This window comes from Musca domestica, unplaced genomic scaffold (assembly GCF_030504385.1).
Source record: "Musca domestica strain aabys unplaced genomic scaffold, Musca_domestica.polishedcontigs.V.1.1 14, whole genome shotgun sequence".
NCBI classification, from domain to species: domain Eukaryota; kingdom Metazoa; phylum Arthropoda; class Insecta; order Diptera; family Muscidae; genus Musca; species Musca domestica.
Window position 1 is genome coordinate 11,293,642 of NW_026712192.1, and position 16,182 is coordinate 11,309,823.

General features: G+C 36.8%; 2 protein-coding genes across 4 annotated transcripts; one reads left to right on the forward strand and one right to left on the reverse strand.

Moving 5' to 3' along the window:
* Positions 1-1,251: 1,251 nt before the first annotated feature.
* Positions 1,252-2,226, reverse strand: LOC131801062 (antigen 5 like allergen Cul n 1-like). 2 transcript variants are annotated; one of them, XM_059119032.1, is made up of 4 exons: positions 2,031-2,226; positions 1,958-1,972; positions 1,578-1,921; positions 1,252-1,516 (listed from the first exon to the last, which is right to left on the reverse strand). In XM_059119032.1, the coding sequence occupies exons 1-4, from the start codon at positions 2,154-2,156 to the stop codon at positions 1,261-1,263; spliced, it is 741 nt and encodes a 246-aa protein (XP_058975015.1). In that variant the 5' UTR covers positions 2,157-2,226; the 3' UTR covers positions 1,252-1,260. The 2 variants fall into 2 exon arrangements, with proteins under 2 accessions (XP_058975015.1, XP_058975014.1); XM_059119031.1 differs by having other exon boundaries at positions 1,578-1,972.
* LOC101892340 (antigen 5 like allergen Cul n 1-like) lies at positions 1,408-12,503 on the forward strand. Of its 2 annotated transcripts, none has more exons than XM_020037646.2 (3): positions 1,408-1,538; positions 11,796-12,190; positions 12,253-12,503. In XM_020037646.2, the coding sequence occupies exons 1-3, from the start codon at positions 1,533-1,535 to the stop codon at positions 12,497-12,499; spliced, it is 648 nt and encodes a 215-aa protein (XP_019893205.1). In that variant the 5' UTR covers positions 1,408-1,532; the 3' UTR covers positions 12,500-12,503. The 2 variants fall into 2 exon arrangements, with proteins under 2 accessions (XP_019893205.1, XP_005186052.1); XM_005185995.3 differs by lacking the exon at positions 1,408-1,538 and adding an exon at positions 9,595-9,738.
* The last annotated feature ends 3,679 nt before the right edge of the window (positions 12,504-16,182 follow it).

A 16,182-nucleotide genomic window follows, 5' to 3' on the forward strand; every position in this document is an offset into this window, starting at 1 on the left:
GTACGAAAAGTACTGAATGGTACCAAATTTGGTATTGGATGAAGGGACAAGGCTGGAATTCTAAAATTTCATATTGAGGTCTCTATTGGTATCTGGAATTGAGATATTGAGGAGGTTTGGAAATGCATCTTATATTTGTCCGAAAATTACTAAATGGTACTAAATTTGACATTATTTGAAGGGATAGGGCTGGAATCCTCAAATTTTATATTGAGGTCTCTATTGGTATCTGGAATTGAGATATGGAGGTGGTTTTAGAAATGTGTACAATTATTGTACGAAAAATACTAAATGGTACCAAATTTGATATTGGGTGAAGGGACAAGGCTGGAATCCTCCAATTTGATATTGAGGTCTCCGTTGGTATCTGGAATTGAGATAAGAAGGCGGTTTTGGAAATGAATTATAATTGTACGGAAAGTACTGAATGGTACTAAATTTGGTATTGGATGAAGGGACAAGGCTGGAATTCTAAAATTTCAAATTGAGCTCTCTATTGGTATCTGAAATTGAGATATTGAGGAGGTTTGGAAATGCTTTTTATATTTGTACGGAAATTGCTAAATGGTACTAAATTTGACATTATTTGAAGGGATAGGGCTGGAATCCTCAAATTTTATATTAAGGTCTCTATTGGTATCTGGAATTGAGATATGGAGGTGATTTTAGTAATGTGTACAATTATTGTACAAAAATACTAAATGGTACTAAATTGGATATTGGGTGAAGGGACAAGGCTGGAAAGCCTTAATTTGATATTGAGGTCCCCGTTGGTATCTCGAACTGAGATAAGGAGGCGATCTTGAAAATGTGTACTATAATTGTACGAAAAGTACCAAGTGGTACTAAATTGGGTATTGAGTGAAGGGATAAAGCTTAAGTTCTGAAATTTGATATTAAAGTCACTGCTGGTTTCTAGGTTTGTCAAACTGAACAAATTGTTCACTGCTGTAACCGATCTAACATCTAAAAGTGGGCACTTGCTAATTTCGGATATAACTACAGACTCTCGATAGTTCTCCATATTCCATTCCATTTCTCTCTCATCACCAATGGACACTGGAGACAATGCCTTAAAATGTTGCTATACATATTTTCAAAATACTCAGTATCCTAGGCCTCTAATGAGATATATCAAAGGTGGCACTGAAAATCCCAAAAAAACCCAAAATGGAAAAATGGAAAAATGTCGGAAATTCTACGTCTGAGAATTTTTTTTTTTTATTTCAATTTTAATTTTTCAACCTAAAACCGGAATTTTCAGAACCATTTGTTTACAGCATATTCTTCAGCTGTTGAGCACAAATTCGGATATGAGGGATTGGCGCCTGTGGTGCAGTATTCAGCTGCCTTGTCGCAACGTTCATAAATGGGGAAGTTGATCATGTTTGTTGTGGCATAATTGCAGGTTACCAAATAAGCTTTGTACGTTTCACCCTCAACCGAATAAGTGGCAGCGGCACAGCCAACGCGAATATTACGATCCGCCACCATGACGGTGAAATGGCCAATGGCTCTAAAAATACAAAACAATGAAGGTAAATCAGAATTATCCACCCACCTTTTTAAAAACTTACGGTCCAGTATAGTTCTTGGGATATTTATTGATATAATCCATTTTACTATCGGCCACCTCACTGTACCAGAAGTCCACGGCCTTTTCCAGAAGGCTTGCATCGTTAGCCGCACCATGGTAACCCAACCAGGCAATATTCTGACCGGAATATTTGAAATCATCGGTGTTGCGGCATCGATCATGGTTCATATCGCACTGCAGGACATTAAGGGCAGCCAATAGCGACAATTCATCGTCCCATTGAATGGTAGCCATACGACATGCAGGATCATGTTTCTCCTCTTCACCACCAGCAATTACATTACGTTTGGCATTGTGGGCATTGACCAAGACCTCTTTCAGTTGGTCATCGATTTCGACTAATTTGGCATCGGACGGACAGGCCTCCGACAATTCCTGAAATAAAGTTTTTACATCATTAAACTAGGGTTCTGTATGAGATAATAAAACTTACCCCATCATGGCCACAGGCAATGTGATTAACGCCCTCCTTGCACAGCAAAGGAGAACAATAATCGGTGGCCTTGGACAAGGCCAGAGATGCCAATAAAATTCCAGCGAACAATGAAAACTGGGCCATATTTCTTTACTTCTACTTTTTCGTAATGTCCAAGTTGGGTTCTATAGTTGAAACGTAGGCTGAACAACTGATGCCTATCTTTGAATCGGGGTGCATCTTTATACAGAATTTTGTGCAAACATAGAAATTATTACACAACGCCGAGGACCAGCAAATATCAAATCTACCGAACAGGTTATGAATATCAAATAGGTTTTCACTTTAAATTTCTTTATTTTGAATTCGAACAAAAAGTACAAGTGAATTCAGTTCAGACATTATTGTTTCTAGACGTACATATCTGTTTACATTTAGTATCTGTTGTAAGAAATAGAATTCGCTCACCGTTAAGTCTGCCATTAGAAGTAAATATACATACAAAGAGATGTATGTAAGTGCATTCGAATGGTCTAACTTGTGAATATTTATATTTCTAAATAAGCATCCGACACTCTTCAAATTGCACACATCATGATTACACAAGATCTGGTGTGAAGATGGAATATATAAGGGCTAGTGCTTCTGGTGCCTCCCCCAGAAAGGCATCAAAATTTTTAATATCCCTGAAGCCCATAAAACTCGAAATTAACATCCGATTCTCTTAAAACTTCACACACCTCAATATTTCTACTAACACAAGATCTTGTGTGAAGATGGAATATATAGGACCACACCTTATAGTACCTCCCCCACAACGGGTCCAAATTTTGAATTGTTATATCTCTCATAAAATGTGAAATAAGCCTCCGACTCTCTCAAATTTCCACACATCCCAATATTTCTACCAACACAAAATATGGTGTGAAGATGATGCAATTCGGTCTACCCCTTGTGGTACCTCCCCCACAAACAATCACAATTTTTAATACTCCAATCTCTCATAACTTACAAAACAAGTCGGCGATTCCATTCAAACCTAGTATATCTTAATATTTCCTTCAACCTCCTCCTACCCCACAAAAAGTTAAAATTTTGATTGACAATTCGCATAAAATTGAGAATAAATATTCGATTTTACATTTTGAAGGTCCAAAATATTTTTATTAGTATTAGATGAAGTGGAATACTTTGATCCATTATATCTGGCACCTTACGAACCTTTCAACCTGTTCTAAAAATTATCACATATATCATATCAAGTGATATAGTCCAAATATGTAACGTTCTAATATTTAAATCAGACATACATTTATAAGGAGGAGTTGGATAGTATTGGCCAACTCTTTCGGAACCTCCCCCATAAAGGCTCAACGTGATGAATAATAAATACGGATGTCAAAATATAAATAAACGGACAATAGCTGAGGGTATAAATCCGTCGACATAAACCGATTAAACTGCATTGAACTAAACTAGATTTTGACATATCGATATTGTTGCTCATGCAGTCTTCCCAGCTTCCCACTGGTCGAAATTGCTGTTTGGTTTGGTTCGAGCTACTGCCTTCTAAAAACAGCACCACAGATTTTCCATAGGAAACAGGTCTGTGGGGGCCATTCCAAGAAATTAATGATTTTCTGCGAACAACTCCTTTACTAAAGCGCTAATATATTCTGGATCATTTTCCCGTTTGGAAGATCCATATAAGTTGCATTTCCTCTCTGGCATATGGGATCATGATTTGATGCAAGATTTTGACATATAAATGGCTATTGATAATCTCCTTTATCCCATAAAAAGATCCAGTGTCGTAGACCAAATCTGTATAATTGTAGACTCGTAGGACCATAAAATATTCCTCCTCTTTTCCATGGGCCAGTGGTTTAGCTATTTTTTTTTTTTTTTTTTTTTTTTTGGCAGAACCTATTGCCGTTTTGAATACCTTACAGGGTGAGATGAAAAACTGTAACCAACTTCAGACTGCTGTCATTCCTAAGTCACTTGTCCGACAGCTATCAAAATTATTCCAATGACAGCTCATTATATTGTTTACTAGCGTACAAAAGCATTTTGGTGAGAATTTCCCAGAAAAAAAGTTATTCGTGATGGAATTCAAGCGTGATAGTGTGATTTCTTTATATTTGACTGGAAAACAACAAGTGGCTATCGTTAAAGCACCCCGGCATTTAAATGTGAATAAATCTTTTGTGTCTCGTACCATCTCTCGTTACCGAGATACTGGTAGCGTAGCCCGATGTCATGGGAGTGGACGGAAGAAAACAGCAACATCAGCAGAAATGGGTCAAAAGTAAATAAGCAACTTGATCGAAACCCGCGTCGCAGTAGCCGAAATATGGCTCGTGAGCCAATCATATCGCAATATTCCATTCGGCAAATATTGAAAAATGAGCTCGGGGTGAAGCCATTGAAATTCCAAAAAGTGCAAGAACTTACACCGCAACAGAAAGAAAATAGACTCAAAAGAGCTAAAGAGTTGCTTCGGTTGGCCGTGCCACCCATGAATGGTGAGCACGTGCCACCCATGAATGGTTAAAAAATGAGGTTCCTCGCTTCCTTTCTAGCACACAATAGCCACCAAAATCTCCGGATAACAATCCCTTGGACTATTGTGTCTGGAGTATTTAGGAAATCAAGGTTGGCACTAAAAAATACCAAAGTGTCGATCATCTCAATCAAGCGCTTCGCCGGGAATGGGCCAAAATACCGCAGAGCAACATTCGGGCAGCATGTGACGGTTTCATTCGACGTTTGAGGGCCATAATTCGTGCCGAAGGCGACCAATTCGAACAAATCTAAACTTATTCTAAAATTTTAGAATTTTATAATTTTTTTTTTTTTTGATTTGAATAAAAATTATGGCATTTGACTTTGTTGCAGTTTTTTTTATCTCAACCGGTTTCGGGTTAATTTCGGCCATTTGGTGCACAATGGCCAATATCAGTCCCAATGGCCTGAATTTTGGCACATCCGACCGAATTAATTCTAGAAGCAAGTACAACAAATTGAAGAAAATCGGTGCAGATATAGCTATAGCTCCCATACATATGTTTCATCCGATTTGGGGTTAAAAGTCACTCACACAATAATGAAATTTGATACCAGGTAACTTACGCAGCTCAAAAATACCAATACAAGTACCAATGACCTACCGAAGCAAAGCAATACATCATATTTGGGAAAATGTGCTCAGATATAGGTATATCTGCCATATATATGCTTTATCCGATTTGGGGGTTTAAGTCCCTCACATGCGTAATATGCAATCCACAACAACGATATTTGATATTGGACATCATATAATGCTCGAAAATGCCTCTTTGAAATCTTATTGAGATCGGAACAGATTAGGATATAGCTCCCATAAATATCTTCATCCCATTTTAGGTTTATTCCTAATATCAGCCCAAATAAAGTGAATTTTGACTATTCTGACTTAATTCATCCTAGAAACAAGTACTTCAGATGTAGCTATAGCGCCCATATATATGTTTTATCCGATTTGATGTTTAAATATCTCACTTTCGTAATATGTACTCTACAACAATAGTTTTCGGTACCAGATATCAGATACAGTTTAGAAAAAGTGTTTCAAATTTTGTCAAGATCGATTCAGATTTGGATAAAGCTCCAATATATTTTTTTTATCCCATTACAAGCCAAACGGACTGCATTTTGGCACTTCCCACGGAGTTCAGCCTAAAAGTACCTAGCAATGTCCTACGATAGTACACAAAATTAGAAGCACTACCCGGAAGTACAGAACATTTCTAATTTTAGTTACTTCTTCAATCTAAATCTAATCTTAAACTAAATCTAAATCTTAAAATTTAATGCGCTGTGGCTAGAATAGAAGGTTTAAATATTAATCACATATCCCCTCAGACCAACTTAGTTACTCGAATATTCGTTTCATTATAAACACTTTTAACTGATCTTTGCCTCTTATAAACATATTCAATCGTACATTTCCTTAAAATCTTAACAAATCTTTCTCATTTGCTCTACAAATGTTTAAGATAATTTTACGAATAGACATTATTTTTGATTAATTAAAAAGATCAACAAACTATGAAACTGAAATTGAATTGCAAATTAATGCAAAAATAATCGTAAAATTTTATTTAATCTAATCAATTCATTCAAAGGGATTTTCCATAAATAGTGCGAACATGATAAATGTTTTTAACATTTTGTATTTCACAGCCGACACGAGATGAATGTGGGAATACTGTTTGAATGAATGCTGGGTGTGATTCAGGTAAAAATCCATAGTAGTTTTGAAAAAAATTATTTTGCTGCCACAGTGAATTATGGAATTTTTAATAGTTAATATTTCTATTGGGTATTATTTGTTGTATTCCAACTATAAAAATACTAAATTTCAAATTTCCTCAATTTCGGTGATGATAAATAGAAGGCAGAACATATTTTTCGCAAGGAAATTTGATACTCAATTGTAAGCGGTATTATCACATCGGATTGAAAAAATTTGTAAATTATAATTTAAGTATTTAAATTCCCTAAAATGGGTCAAAACCTTTTCTTACATGAATAAAATGTGAGGTTTATTCCAGAAAATTGATTCAAAGGTTGAAGGGTAATATAATTTTATATCAAAATTCTGAAATGTATTCTCGATTAACTGTGAATTTTTGTTACAACTGAATTTTGATTAATTTGACATGTTTGACAGAATTTCGGTACCAAAATAAACAAGAAAAAAGCAGTAAGTTCGGCCGGGCCAAACTTTGAATACCCCCGACCATTTGGAACGAATTTGGAAATTTTCAAAAAAAAACGTTTAAAATTTTGTTAAAATCCTAAAAGTACCGAATATAGACGTTATATTGAAATCTACACGAACACGTGGAAGTGCATAGGAACATTAGGAAGTGCATTGGCCATTACATTATTCAAATACGAAACTTAGAAAAAAACGGTGAGTAATGTAGCTAAAATAATGAAAACACAGAATACAGGGAGTAACGATATATGGGGCTATAGAGAACGTGGACCTGCACAGACAATTTTCTGTCATAGGCTGTAGTATCCATTACGAACTTCAAATACCAAATTTGAAAAAATTCTGCTTAATAATGTCGCTAAAATCACCAAAATACCGAATATCGGAAGATACCGTTATATGAGGTCTATACGAAGACCTAGACATTCATAGACAATTTCATGTCACAGGCTGTAGTACCTATAAGGAACTTCAAATACGAAATTTCAAACAATTTCGGTGAATATTGTAGCTAAAATCTTCCAAATACCGAATATAGGGAGGTACCGATATATAGAGCCTATACGAATACCTGGACTTGCATAGACAATTTTCTATCATAGTTCCTATTACGAAAACTAAATACGAAATTTGAAACAACTCTGATGAATAATGTGGGTAAAATCATAAAAATACCGATTATTGCGAGGTACGGAGGTTATTCGAAAACATGTTATTTTTTGTCATAGGTTGTAGTACCCATCACGAACTCTAAATAAAAAATTTTTAACAACTTCGATGAATAATGTCCATAAAATCATGAAAATATTGAATATCGGGAGGTATCGTTGTATGGTGGCTAAACGATATCGTGGACCTATATACACAATACTCTACACGGAGGTATAGTACTCAGAAGGAACTCCTTGTGTGGATTTTCAATCAATTTCATTTAAAAATGTGGCTACAACCATAAAAATACCGAATACTAAGGTTATGATTTCGTGAACCGATATAGCCCATCTTCGAACTTGACCTAATTGCAGACAAAAGACTGATCGGTACAAAAGGATATATAGAGGATATACAGGGTGAGATAAAAAAACTGCAAACAAAATTAAAAGTCATAATTTTTACATTTTTTTAAAATTTTATTGAATGAAAGCAAAAAATGTCGGAAATAGCATCAAACTTTGGAATAAGTTTAGATTTGTTCTAATTGTTCACCTTTGGCACGAATTATGGCCTCCAAACGGCCAATGAAACTGTCACACGCTGCCGGAATGTTGCTCTGTGGTATTTTGGCCCATTCCCGGCGAAGCGCTTGCTTGGGGTGATCGACACATTGGTATTTTTTAGTGCCAACCTTGCTTTGCAAAATACTCCAGACACAATAGTCCAACGGATTGGTATCCGGAGATTTTGGTGGCCATTGTGCGCAGGAATTGAAGCGAGGAACCTCATTTTGCAACCATTCTTGGGTAGAGCGTGCTGAGTGGGATGGTGCTGAGTGCTAGAATGTCCAAGGTCTGAGCCAAAATATTTAGTGCCCAAGGCTTTAATACACCCTCCAGAATATTTTCGCGATAATATTCGGCATTTATTCTGATGCCACGGACGATTAATACGAGCGGAGATCGACCATCGGCTGTTATGGCGGCCCACACCATCAACATGGCCGGCGCTTGAGTTCTGGTGACCAACCGAAGGTGAACATTTTCAGCTGTCCTCTTTGGCAAGTAAACACAATCATTTTGTTTGTTTAAAAACTGCGGGACAAAGAATGTTTTCTCATCGGAGAAAACCAAATTCGGCAGTTCACCACTTTCGGCCAAGCGAAGCAACTCTTTTGAGTTTGTCTTGAGTCTCTTTTCTATCTGTTGCGGTGTAAGTTCTTGCACTTTTTGAAATTTCAATGGCTTTACCCCGAGCTCATTTTTTCAATATTTTCCGAATGGAATATTGCGATATGTTCAGTTCACGAGCCATTTTTCGTCCACTGCGACGCGGGTTTAGATCAAGTCGCTTCTTTACTTTTCGAACCATTTCTGCTGATGTTGCTATTTTCTTCCGTCCGCTTCCTTGACGTCGGGCTACGCTACCAGTAACACGGTAACGAGCGATGGTCCGAGACACAAAAGATTTATTCACATTTAAATGCTGAAGGGCTCTAACGATAGCCACTTGTGGTTCTGCAGCCAAATGTAAAGAAATCACACTATCACGCTTGAATTCCATCACGAATATTTTTTTTTCTGGAAAATTCTCACCAAAATGCTTTTGTAAGCTTATAAACAATATAATGAGCTGTCACTGGAATAATTTTAACAGCTGTCGGACGAGTGGCTTAGAAATGACAGCAGTCTGAAGTTGGTTGCAGTTTTTTCATCTTACCCCGTATTTATATTATGACATTTGAAAACGTGTAGTTTTTAAATCAATCAAACATCAGATTTTCATCCCCTGGAGAGGGAGTATATTTTTCCGGAGGTAATCTGTAAGGCATTTGACACCTTACTAGTCTATTAAAGAGTACGGATCGATAATATTTCAGCATATATAGCTATTTTATTTCCCACTCTTATTATGCCTGCAATTATTCATTTATTCAATTTTGAAACTTCGAAAACAGGCTACGTATACTTGCTATTGTCGTCATTATACTGTTCCATCTTATTTAGCTTGAGACTTGGAAAAAATTAATCATGAATTAACAAAAATAGAACACCTGTTACCACAATAGCGCAATGACAATAGACTTAAAAATTGACAAAATCAAACAATTGGAGGGGCATTGGGTCGAAGAAATAAACTTTTAAGTCATTCAACGTTGAACGGCGCCCAAGCATAAAAATAGTCAAAATGAAACATAGTCTTATTCCAATTTTTATCGTTTTGATTGGTGAAATCTATTGCATCGACTATTGTAACCAGAACCTCTGTCCTACGGGAAAACATATTGCATGTGAACATAATGGAGTAAGTTTTTCTTTTTGCATTTTTATACCCTCCACCATTGTATGGAGGGTATATTAAGTTTGTCATTCCGTTTGTAACACGTCGAAATATACAGTTTAGATCCCACAAGGTATATATATTCTTGATCAGCATACAATTCTATGTCGATTTAGCGATGTCCGTCCGTATGTCCGCCTATCCGTCTGTCCATCTGTCCGTCTGTAGAAATCGCTCTAGCTTCCGAACGAAGAGAAGTAGATTGATAAATTTTATTCAAATGTATATTAAATCTGCAGAACTTTTGGTATTGAAAATAGGCTATGTAAGTCCACGTTTTGGTATAGCCCCCATATAATGGTACCTCCCTTTTTCGGTATTTTGGTGACATTATTCACCGGAATTGTTTCAAGTTTGGTATTTGAAGTTCGTAATGGATAGTACAGCCTAAGACAGGAAATTTTCTGTGCAGGTCCACGTTTTCATATAGCTCCCATATAACGGTACCTCCCAATATTCGGTATTTTGATGATTTTAGCGACATTATTCACCGGAAGTGTTTCAAATTTGGTATTTGAAATTCGTAATGGGAACTACATTCTATGACAGAAAATTGTCTATGCCGGTCCAGGCCTTCGTACAGGCCCCCATATATCAGGACCTCCTTATATTCGGTACATTGATGACTTTAGCGACATTATTCACCGGAATTGTTTCAAATTGTATATTTTAAATTCGCAATGGATACTACAGCCTATGACAGAATTTTTTTCTGTGCAGGTCCACGTCTTCGTATAGTCCCCATGTAACGGTACCTCCCGATATTCGGTATTTTGATGATTTTAGCGACATTATTCACCGGAATTGTTTCAAATTTGGTATTTGAAGTTCGTAATGAATACTGCAGCCTAAGACAGAAAATTGTCTGTGCAGGCCCACGCATTAGTATAGCCCCCATATAACGGTACCTCTCGATATTCGGTATTTTGATGATTTAAGCGACATTATTCACTGGAATTTTTTCAAAATTGGTATTTGAAGTTCCTAATGGAGACTACAGCCTATGACAGAAAATTGTCTGTGCGGGTTCACATCTTCGTATAGCCCCCATATAACGGTACCTCCCGATATTCGGTTAGTGACATTATTTACCGGAATTGTTTCAAATTTCGTATTTGAAGTTCGTAATTGATACTACAGCCTAAGATAGAAAATTGTCTGTGCAGGCCCACGTCTTCGTATAGCCCCCATATGACGGTACCTCCCGATATTCGGTATTTTATTGATTTTATGAACATTTTTTCACCAGAATTCTTTCAAATTTGGTATTTGAAGTTCGTAATAGATGCTACAGCCTAAGACAGAAAACTGTCTGTGCAGGTCCACGTCTTTGTATAGCCCCCATATAAAGGTACCCTCCGATATTCGGTATTTTGATGATTTTAGCGACGTTATTCGCCGAAATTGTTTCAAATTTGGTGTTTGAAGTTCGTAATGAATACTACAGCCTAAGACAGAAAATTGTCTGTGCAGGCCCACGTCTTCGTATAGCCCCCATATGACGGTACCTCCGATATTCGGTATTTTGATGATTTTAGCGAGGTTGTTCGCCGGAATCGTTTCAAATTTGGTGTTTGAAGTTCGTAATGGGAACTACATTCTATGACAGAAAATTGTCTGTGCAGGTCTTCGTATAGCCCCAATATAACGGTACCTCCATATATTCGGTAATTTTGATGATTTTAGCTACATTCTAACAGAATTTTTTTCGAGTTTCGCATTTGAATATTCTTATGGCTTATGACAAAAGTTGCCTATGCAGGTCCACGTCGTCGTATGACCCTCGTATATACCCTACATTCGGTATTTTTCGAAGATTTTAAAAGAATTTTTAGCGGATTTTATTTATTTATTAATAATTTTATTTATTTATTTATTTATTTTTTTTTTTTTGAAAATTGCCAAATTCGTTCCAAATGGTGAAGGATATTCAAAGATCGGCCCGGCCTAACTTACAGCTTTTTTACTTGTTAATAATTTTCTTTTTAAAAACAATAATAATAACTTTTTTAAAATTTCAGAACTTTGCTCCCAGCTGTCCCAAAGATGCGGTCTTGATGGAGCTAACTAACCCTTTAAAGACCTCCATAGTAAATGGCTTCAATGAAAAGCGCAATTTTATTGCAGGTGGTGGCCATCACAACCACAAGCCAGCTTGTCGTATGGCCACCATGCAATGGGATGATGAATTGGCTCAACTGGCAGAATTAAATGTCAAGCAGTGTGAAATGAAACGGGAAGCCTGTCACAATACACAAGCATATCCCAATTCTGGTCAAAATCTAGCCTGGTTGACCTACAAGAATAAACCGGATTTTGTGGAACTCATTGAACATTCCCTGCAAATATGGTACGATGAAGTTAACCAATGTAAAATGGAGTACATACGGAAGTATCCTCAACATCACACCGGAGCGTAAGTGAAAAGTGATCTATGTAGGTATCATGATTTGAAATATAATTTTTTTCTCATTACAGAGTAATAGGTCATTTCACCGCCATGGTAACGGATCGCAATACTCGTGTGGGATGTGCTGCCTCCACTTATTCAGTTTCTGGCGAGGATTACAAAGTATTTTTGATGGCCTGCAATTTTGCCCACAACAATGTAATGGATGAACCTGTCTACGAGGATTGTGCCAAAGCTGCCACAAACTGTACAACGGGAAGAAATTCAAAATATCCCAATTTATGTTCAACTTCAGAAATATATAATGTCAATTAATTAAGCAAATCAAACCGGATTTTGATGATGTATTAATGACATGTTGGAATTGGCAGGTTCTTCGCAGTACAATTTTCTTAAATTCAAAGTGTAGATATTCTTGATCACGGAACGGAATTATTTCTAAATTAAAATTAAGATATTGTAATGGGTCCATATATACATATTGCCCCCCATATAACGTTACCTCACGATATTCGATATTTTTACGATTTTAGCTCCCCTTTTTACGTTTTTTTTGGAATTTCATATTTAAAGTTTGGAATAGCCCCCATATAAAAGTATTCCCTATATTCGTAGCACATTTTTTTGTTTAAAATTCAGTATTTATAGTTTATAGTGGGTTTCAGAATATTGTCTTTATTGGTCCATGGTTCCTACATAACGGCACTCACCGATATACAATGTTTTTATTATCCTAGCCACATATTCCTACGGAATTTTTTCTAATTTACTACCTTTATTTTAAAATATTTATATACCAAATGGTGGAGGGCATTGAAAATTTCGGCCTTGTCCAACTTTCTGTTTTCTTTTTTGTTTGTATTGAAAATGAGTTATATATTTCCACGTTTTGGTATGGCACACACATAACTATACTGGCAGATTTAAAGTTTTATAGTCACAATTTTTAAAAGAAAAGAAAATAAAAGGATTATTTAGTTTAGTGCAATAGATATTTTCAAATGGTTTATTTGTAAAGTAGTGAGTTTCAAACGAAACGGGACTTTACCTTATGCGTGTGAATGAACAAGTGTAGTTGCAGATGAGCACAATAGCGGAAGAAGGTCGTGATCAGCACCGACGACCGCATCATTGGAAAGTGCCTCTCTGCATCCGAACTGAGCGAACATGACTTTTAGGAGAGAGAGTGCAGAAGAGAGCGTGAGCTCTCTCCCCACAATCCGAACTTGGCGAATGTGACTCCTGAAAAAGAGGCAGAGAAGACTTCCCCATTGATCTCGACTGAGAGACCAATCAATGTAATTAATTGGAATGCTGGGGAAGGGGGGACAATGTATCGAACATATACCTTGGCGTAACCAAAGTATCGAATTTATACAACCGAATTTGCCAAAAATTGGCAATCCGTCTTCTCAGAATGTAAAAAACATTGCTGCAGAGAACTTTAACAAGGTCAAACGCCATAATTTTTACATTTTTTTATTGAATGAAGCAAAAAATGTCGGGAATGGCATCAAATTTTAGAATAAGTATAGATTTGTTCGAATTGGCCACCTTTGGCACAAGGCCATAAGCCTTCAAACGGCCAATGACACCGTCACACGTCTGCTGCGTAAAATGTTTGCGGCTTAAATACACCCTCCAGAAAAATTTCGCGATAATATTCGGCATTTATTCTGATTAATACGAGCGTAGAGCGAACATCGGCTGTTATTGCGTCCCACACCATCACCATGCCCGGCGCTTGAGTTCTGGTGGCCAACCAAAGATGGCAGGTAAAAACGATAATTTTGTTTGTTTACAAACTGTTGAACAACGAATGTTTTCTCATCGGAGAAACCCAAATTCGCCAGTTCACCACTTTCGGCCAAGCGAAGCAACTCTTTAGCTCTTTTGAGTCTATTTTCTTTCTGTTGCGGTGTAAGTTCTTACACTTTGTGGAATTTCAATAGCTTTACCCCGAGCTCATTTTTCAATATTTTGGAATATTGCGATATGTTTAGCTCACCAGCCATTTTCGGCCTCTGAGACGCGAGTTGCGATTAAGTTGCTTTTTTACTTTTCGAACCATTTCTGCTGATGTTGCTGTTTTCTTCCGTCCACTTCCTTGACGTCGGGCTACGATACCAGTATCACGGTAACAAGCGTGTTACGAGAAACAAAAGATTTATTTAAATTTGTGAATTCGAATTCGTAATGGAAACTACGTTCTATGATGAAACAAATATGTAAAGACTATAGTCGTGCGGGGCCGACCATGTAATACTCTACAACACTACAATATATTGGAATACCTCCTTAGGTCCAAACCCATTTTGTCTGTCGTGCTGATTCAAAATACTTGCATATAAAAGTTGTAGTCCACTTTGCTCGCTGAATATAATCCAATGGTCTAAGATCTAAAATGATATACTTCTGCCCTGTCCTTAACTCTCTCTTCGTGATTGGTTTTCAATTGTGACCCGTAAAGTGACTGCAAAATCTGGAAAATTTTAATTTTTTGGTCCATTTGAACCCTTAAAAATACATCTTCAAAACAATAGACTTCTCTTCTGACCCTAACTCAATGCAAAATTTCGTGAAGATCGGACGATAATTACGACCTGAATATAATAAACACATAGGGAGTAAAAAGTAAAAAGTACAAAATGTACAAATCAAAATTTTAAGCCGCGATAAAAAATTGATAAAAATATTCACTTTTTATAACAATATTTTTGAGCGATTTTCTTAGATTTTATCTTTTTCCGTCAAGAGGCCATTCCGAATTTGTGGAAATTATGAAAATCAGTCCAGCGTTTCTTGATATATAAGCAGAATAACTAACATCAATTCCATGTACATATAGATTGTACCTATTTTTCTATATATCCGATATCTATCAGCATGACAATGTAGGTCAGAAGTGATCTTTTTGAGAATTTGTGATTTCGCCGTGATTAAAAATATTCGCGGTTTAGTAGAAATTTTCGTATGTTTCTACATAAAAGTTAGGGTCTATTTTACTGGATAAATATTTTCCGATGACCAAACAAAATGTTAGACTTTTGCCCAGGCCTAAACTCTAGCTCCATGGCAAATTCCGCGTCAGTTGGTCTATAACTGCGGCCTGTAGAGCAGCTGCAAAATAAGGAAAAGTGTCTATTTTTGGTCCATTTCAACCCCAACATACTTTGCGATCATCTCAAAAAAATGGTTCTATTCTGACTTTAACCCCACCTCCACTCTCAATTTCGTGATGATCGGTCCATAATTGCAACCTGTAGCGTAATTACAAGTTAACATGAACAGATCGACATACATAGCTAGATCGACTCAGCTCGGTGAGATAGAAAGATCCAATACAGTTACCTATGTCGGGGAACAATATTTCGAGGTGCTACACAATTTTTGGCACAATCAAACTTATATTACCCCAACACATAATGTTGAAGGGTATAAAAACTGGCTATATAGGTCCACGTCTTCATGGGGCTCCCTTACAACGGTACCTCCCTATATTATTTATTTCCATAATTCTAACGATTTAAAAGTTGGTATTTGGTTTAGACAATGGGTACTATCTTTTTCGATAGAATATTATCTATATATGGCCACATTTTGGTATAGCCCTCCTACAGGGTTGCCCATATTCGACGGACCCATCTGGAAACGCCATAACTTTTGACAGAGATGTCACATCGCTTAATGACATACCGCGTTTGAAGCGTCAGTCCAAGCAGATTTTTACCATGAACCAATACACGCCACGCGAGCGCTCTGAAACAGTTGAAATTTACATTCAACAGAAGAAGTCAATTGTGAAAACTCAACGTGCTTTTAAAACATTAAAAAATGTGAGAAGTGCGCCTTCTAAGAACACCATTAAGCGTTTATACGAAAAATTTTCGACTGGTAAGGCTCTTTCTAATCCGAAGAGGCCATATAAAAGTCGACCAAGGCTATCGGCCGAGAATATCGCTGCCGTACGAGCCAGTGTTAAGAGGTCCCCAAGAACA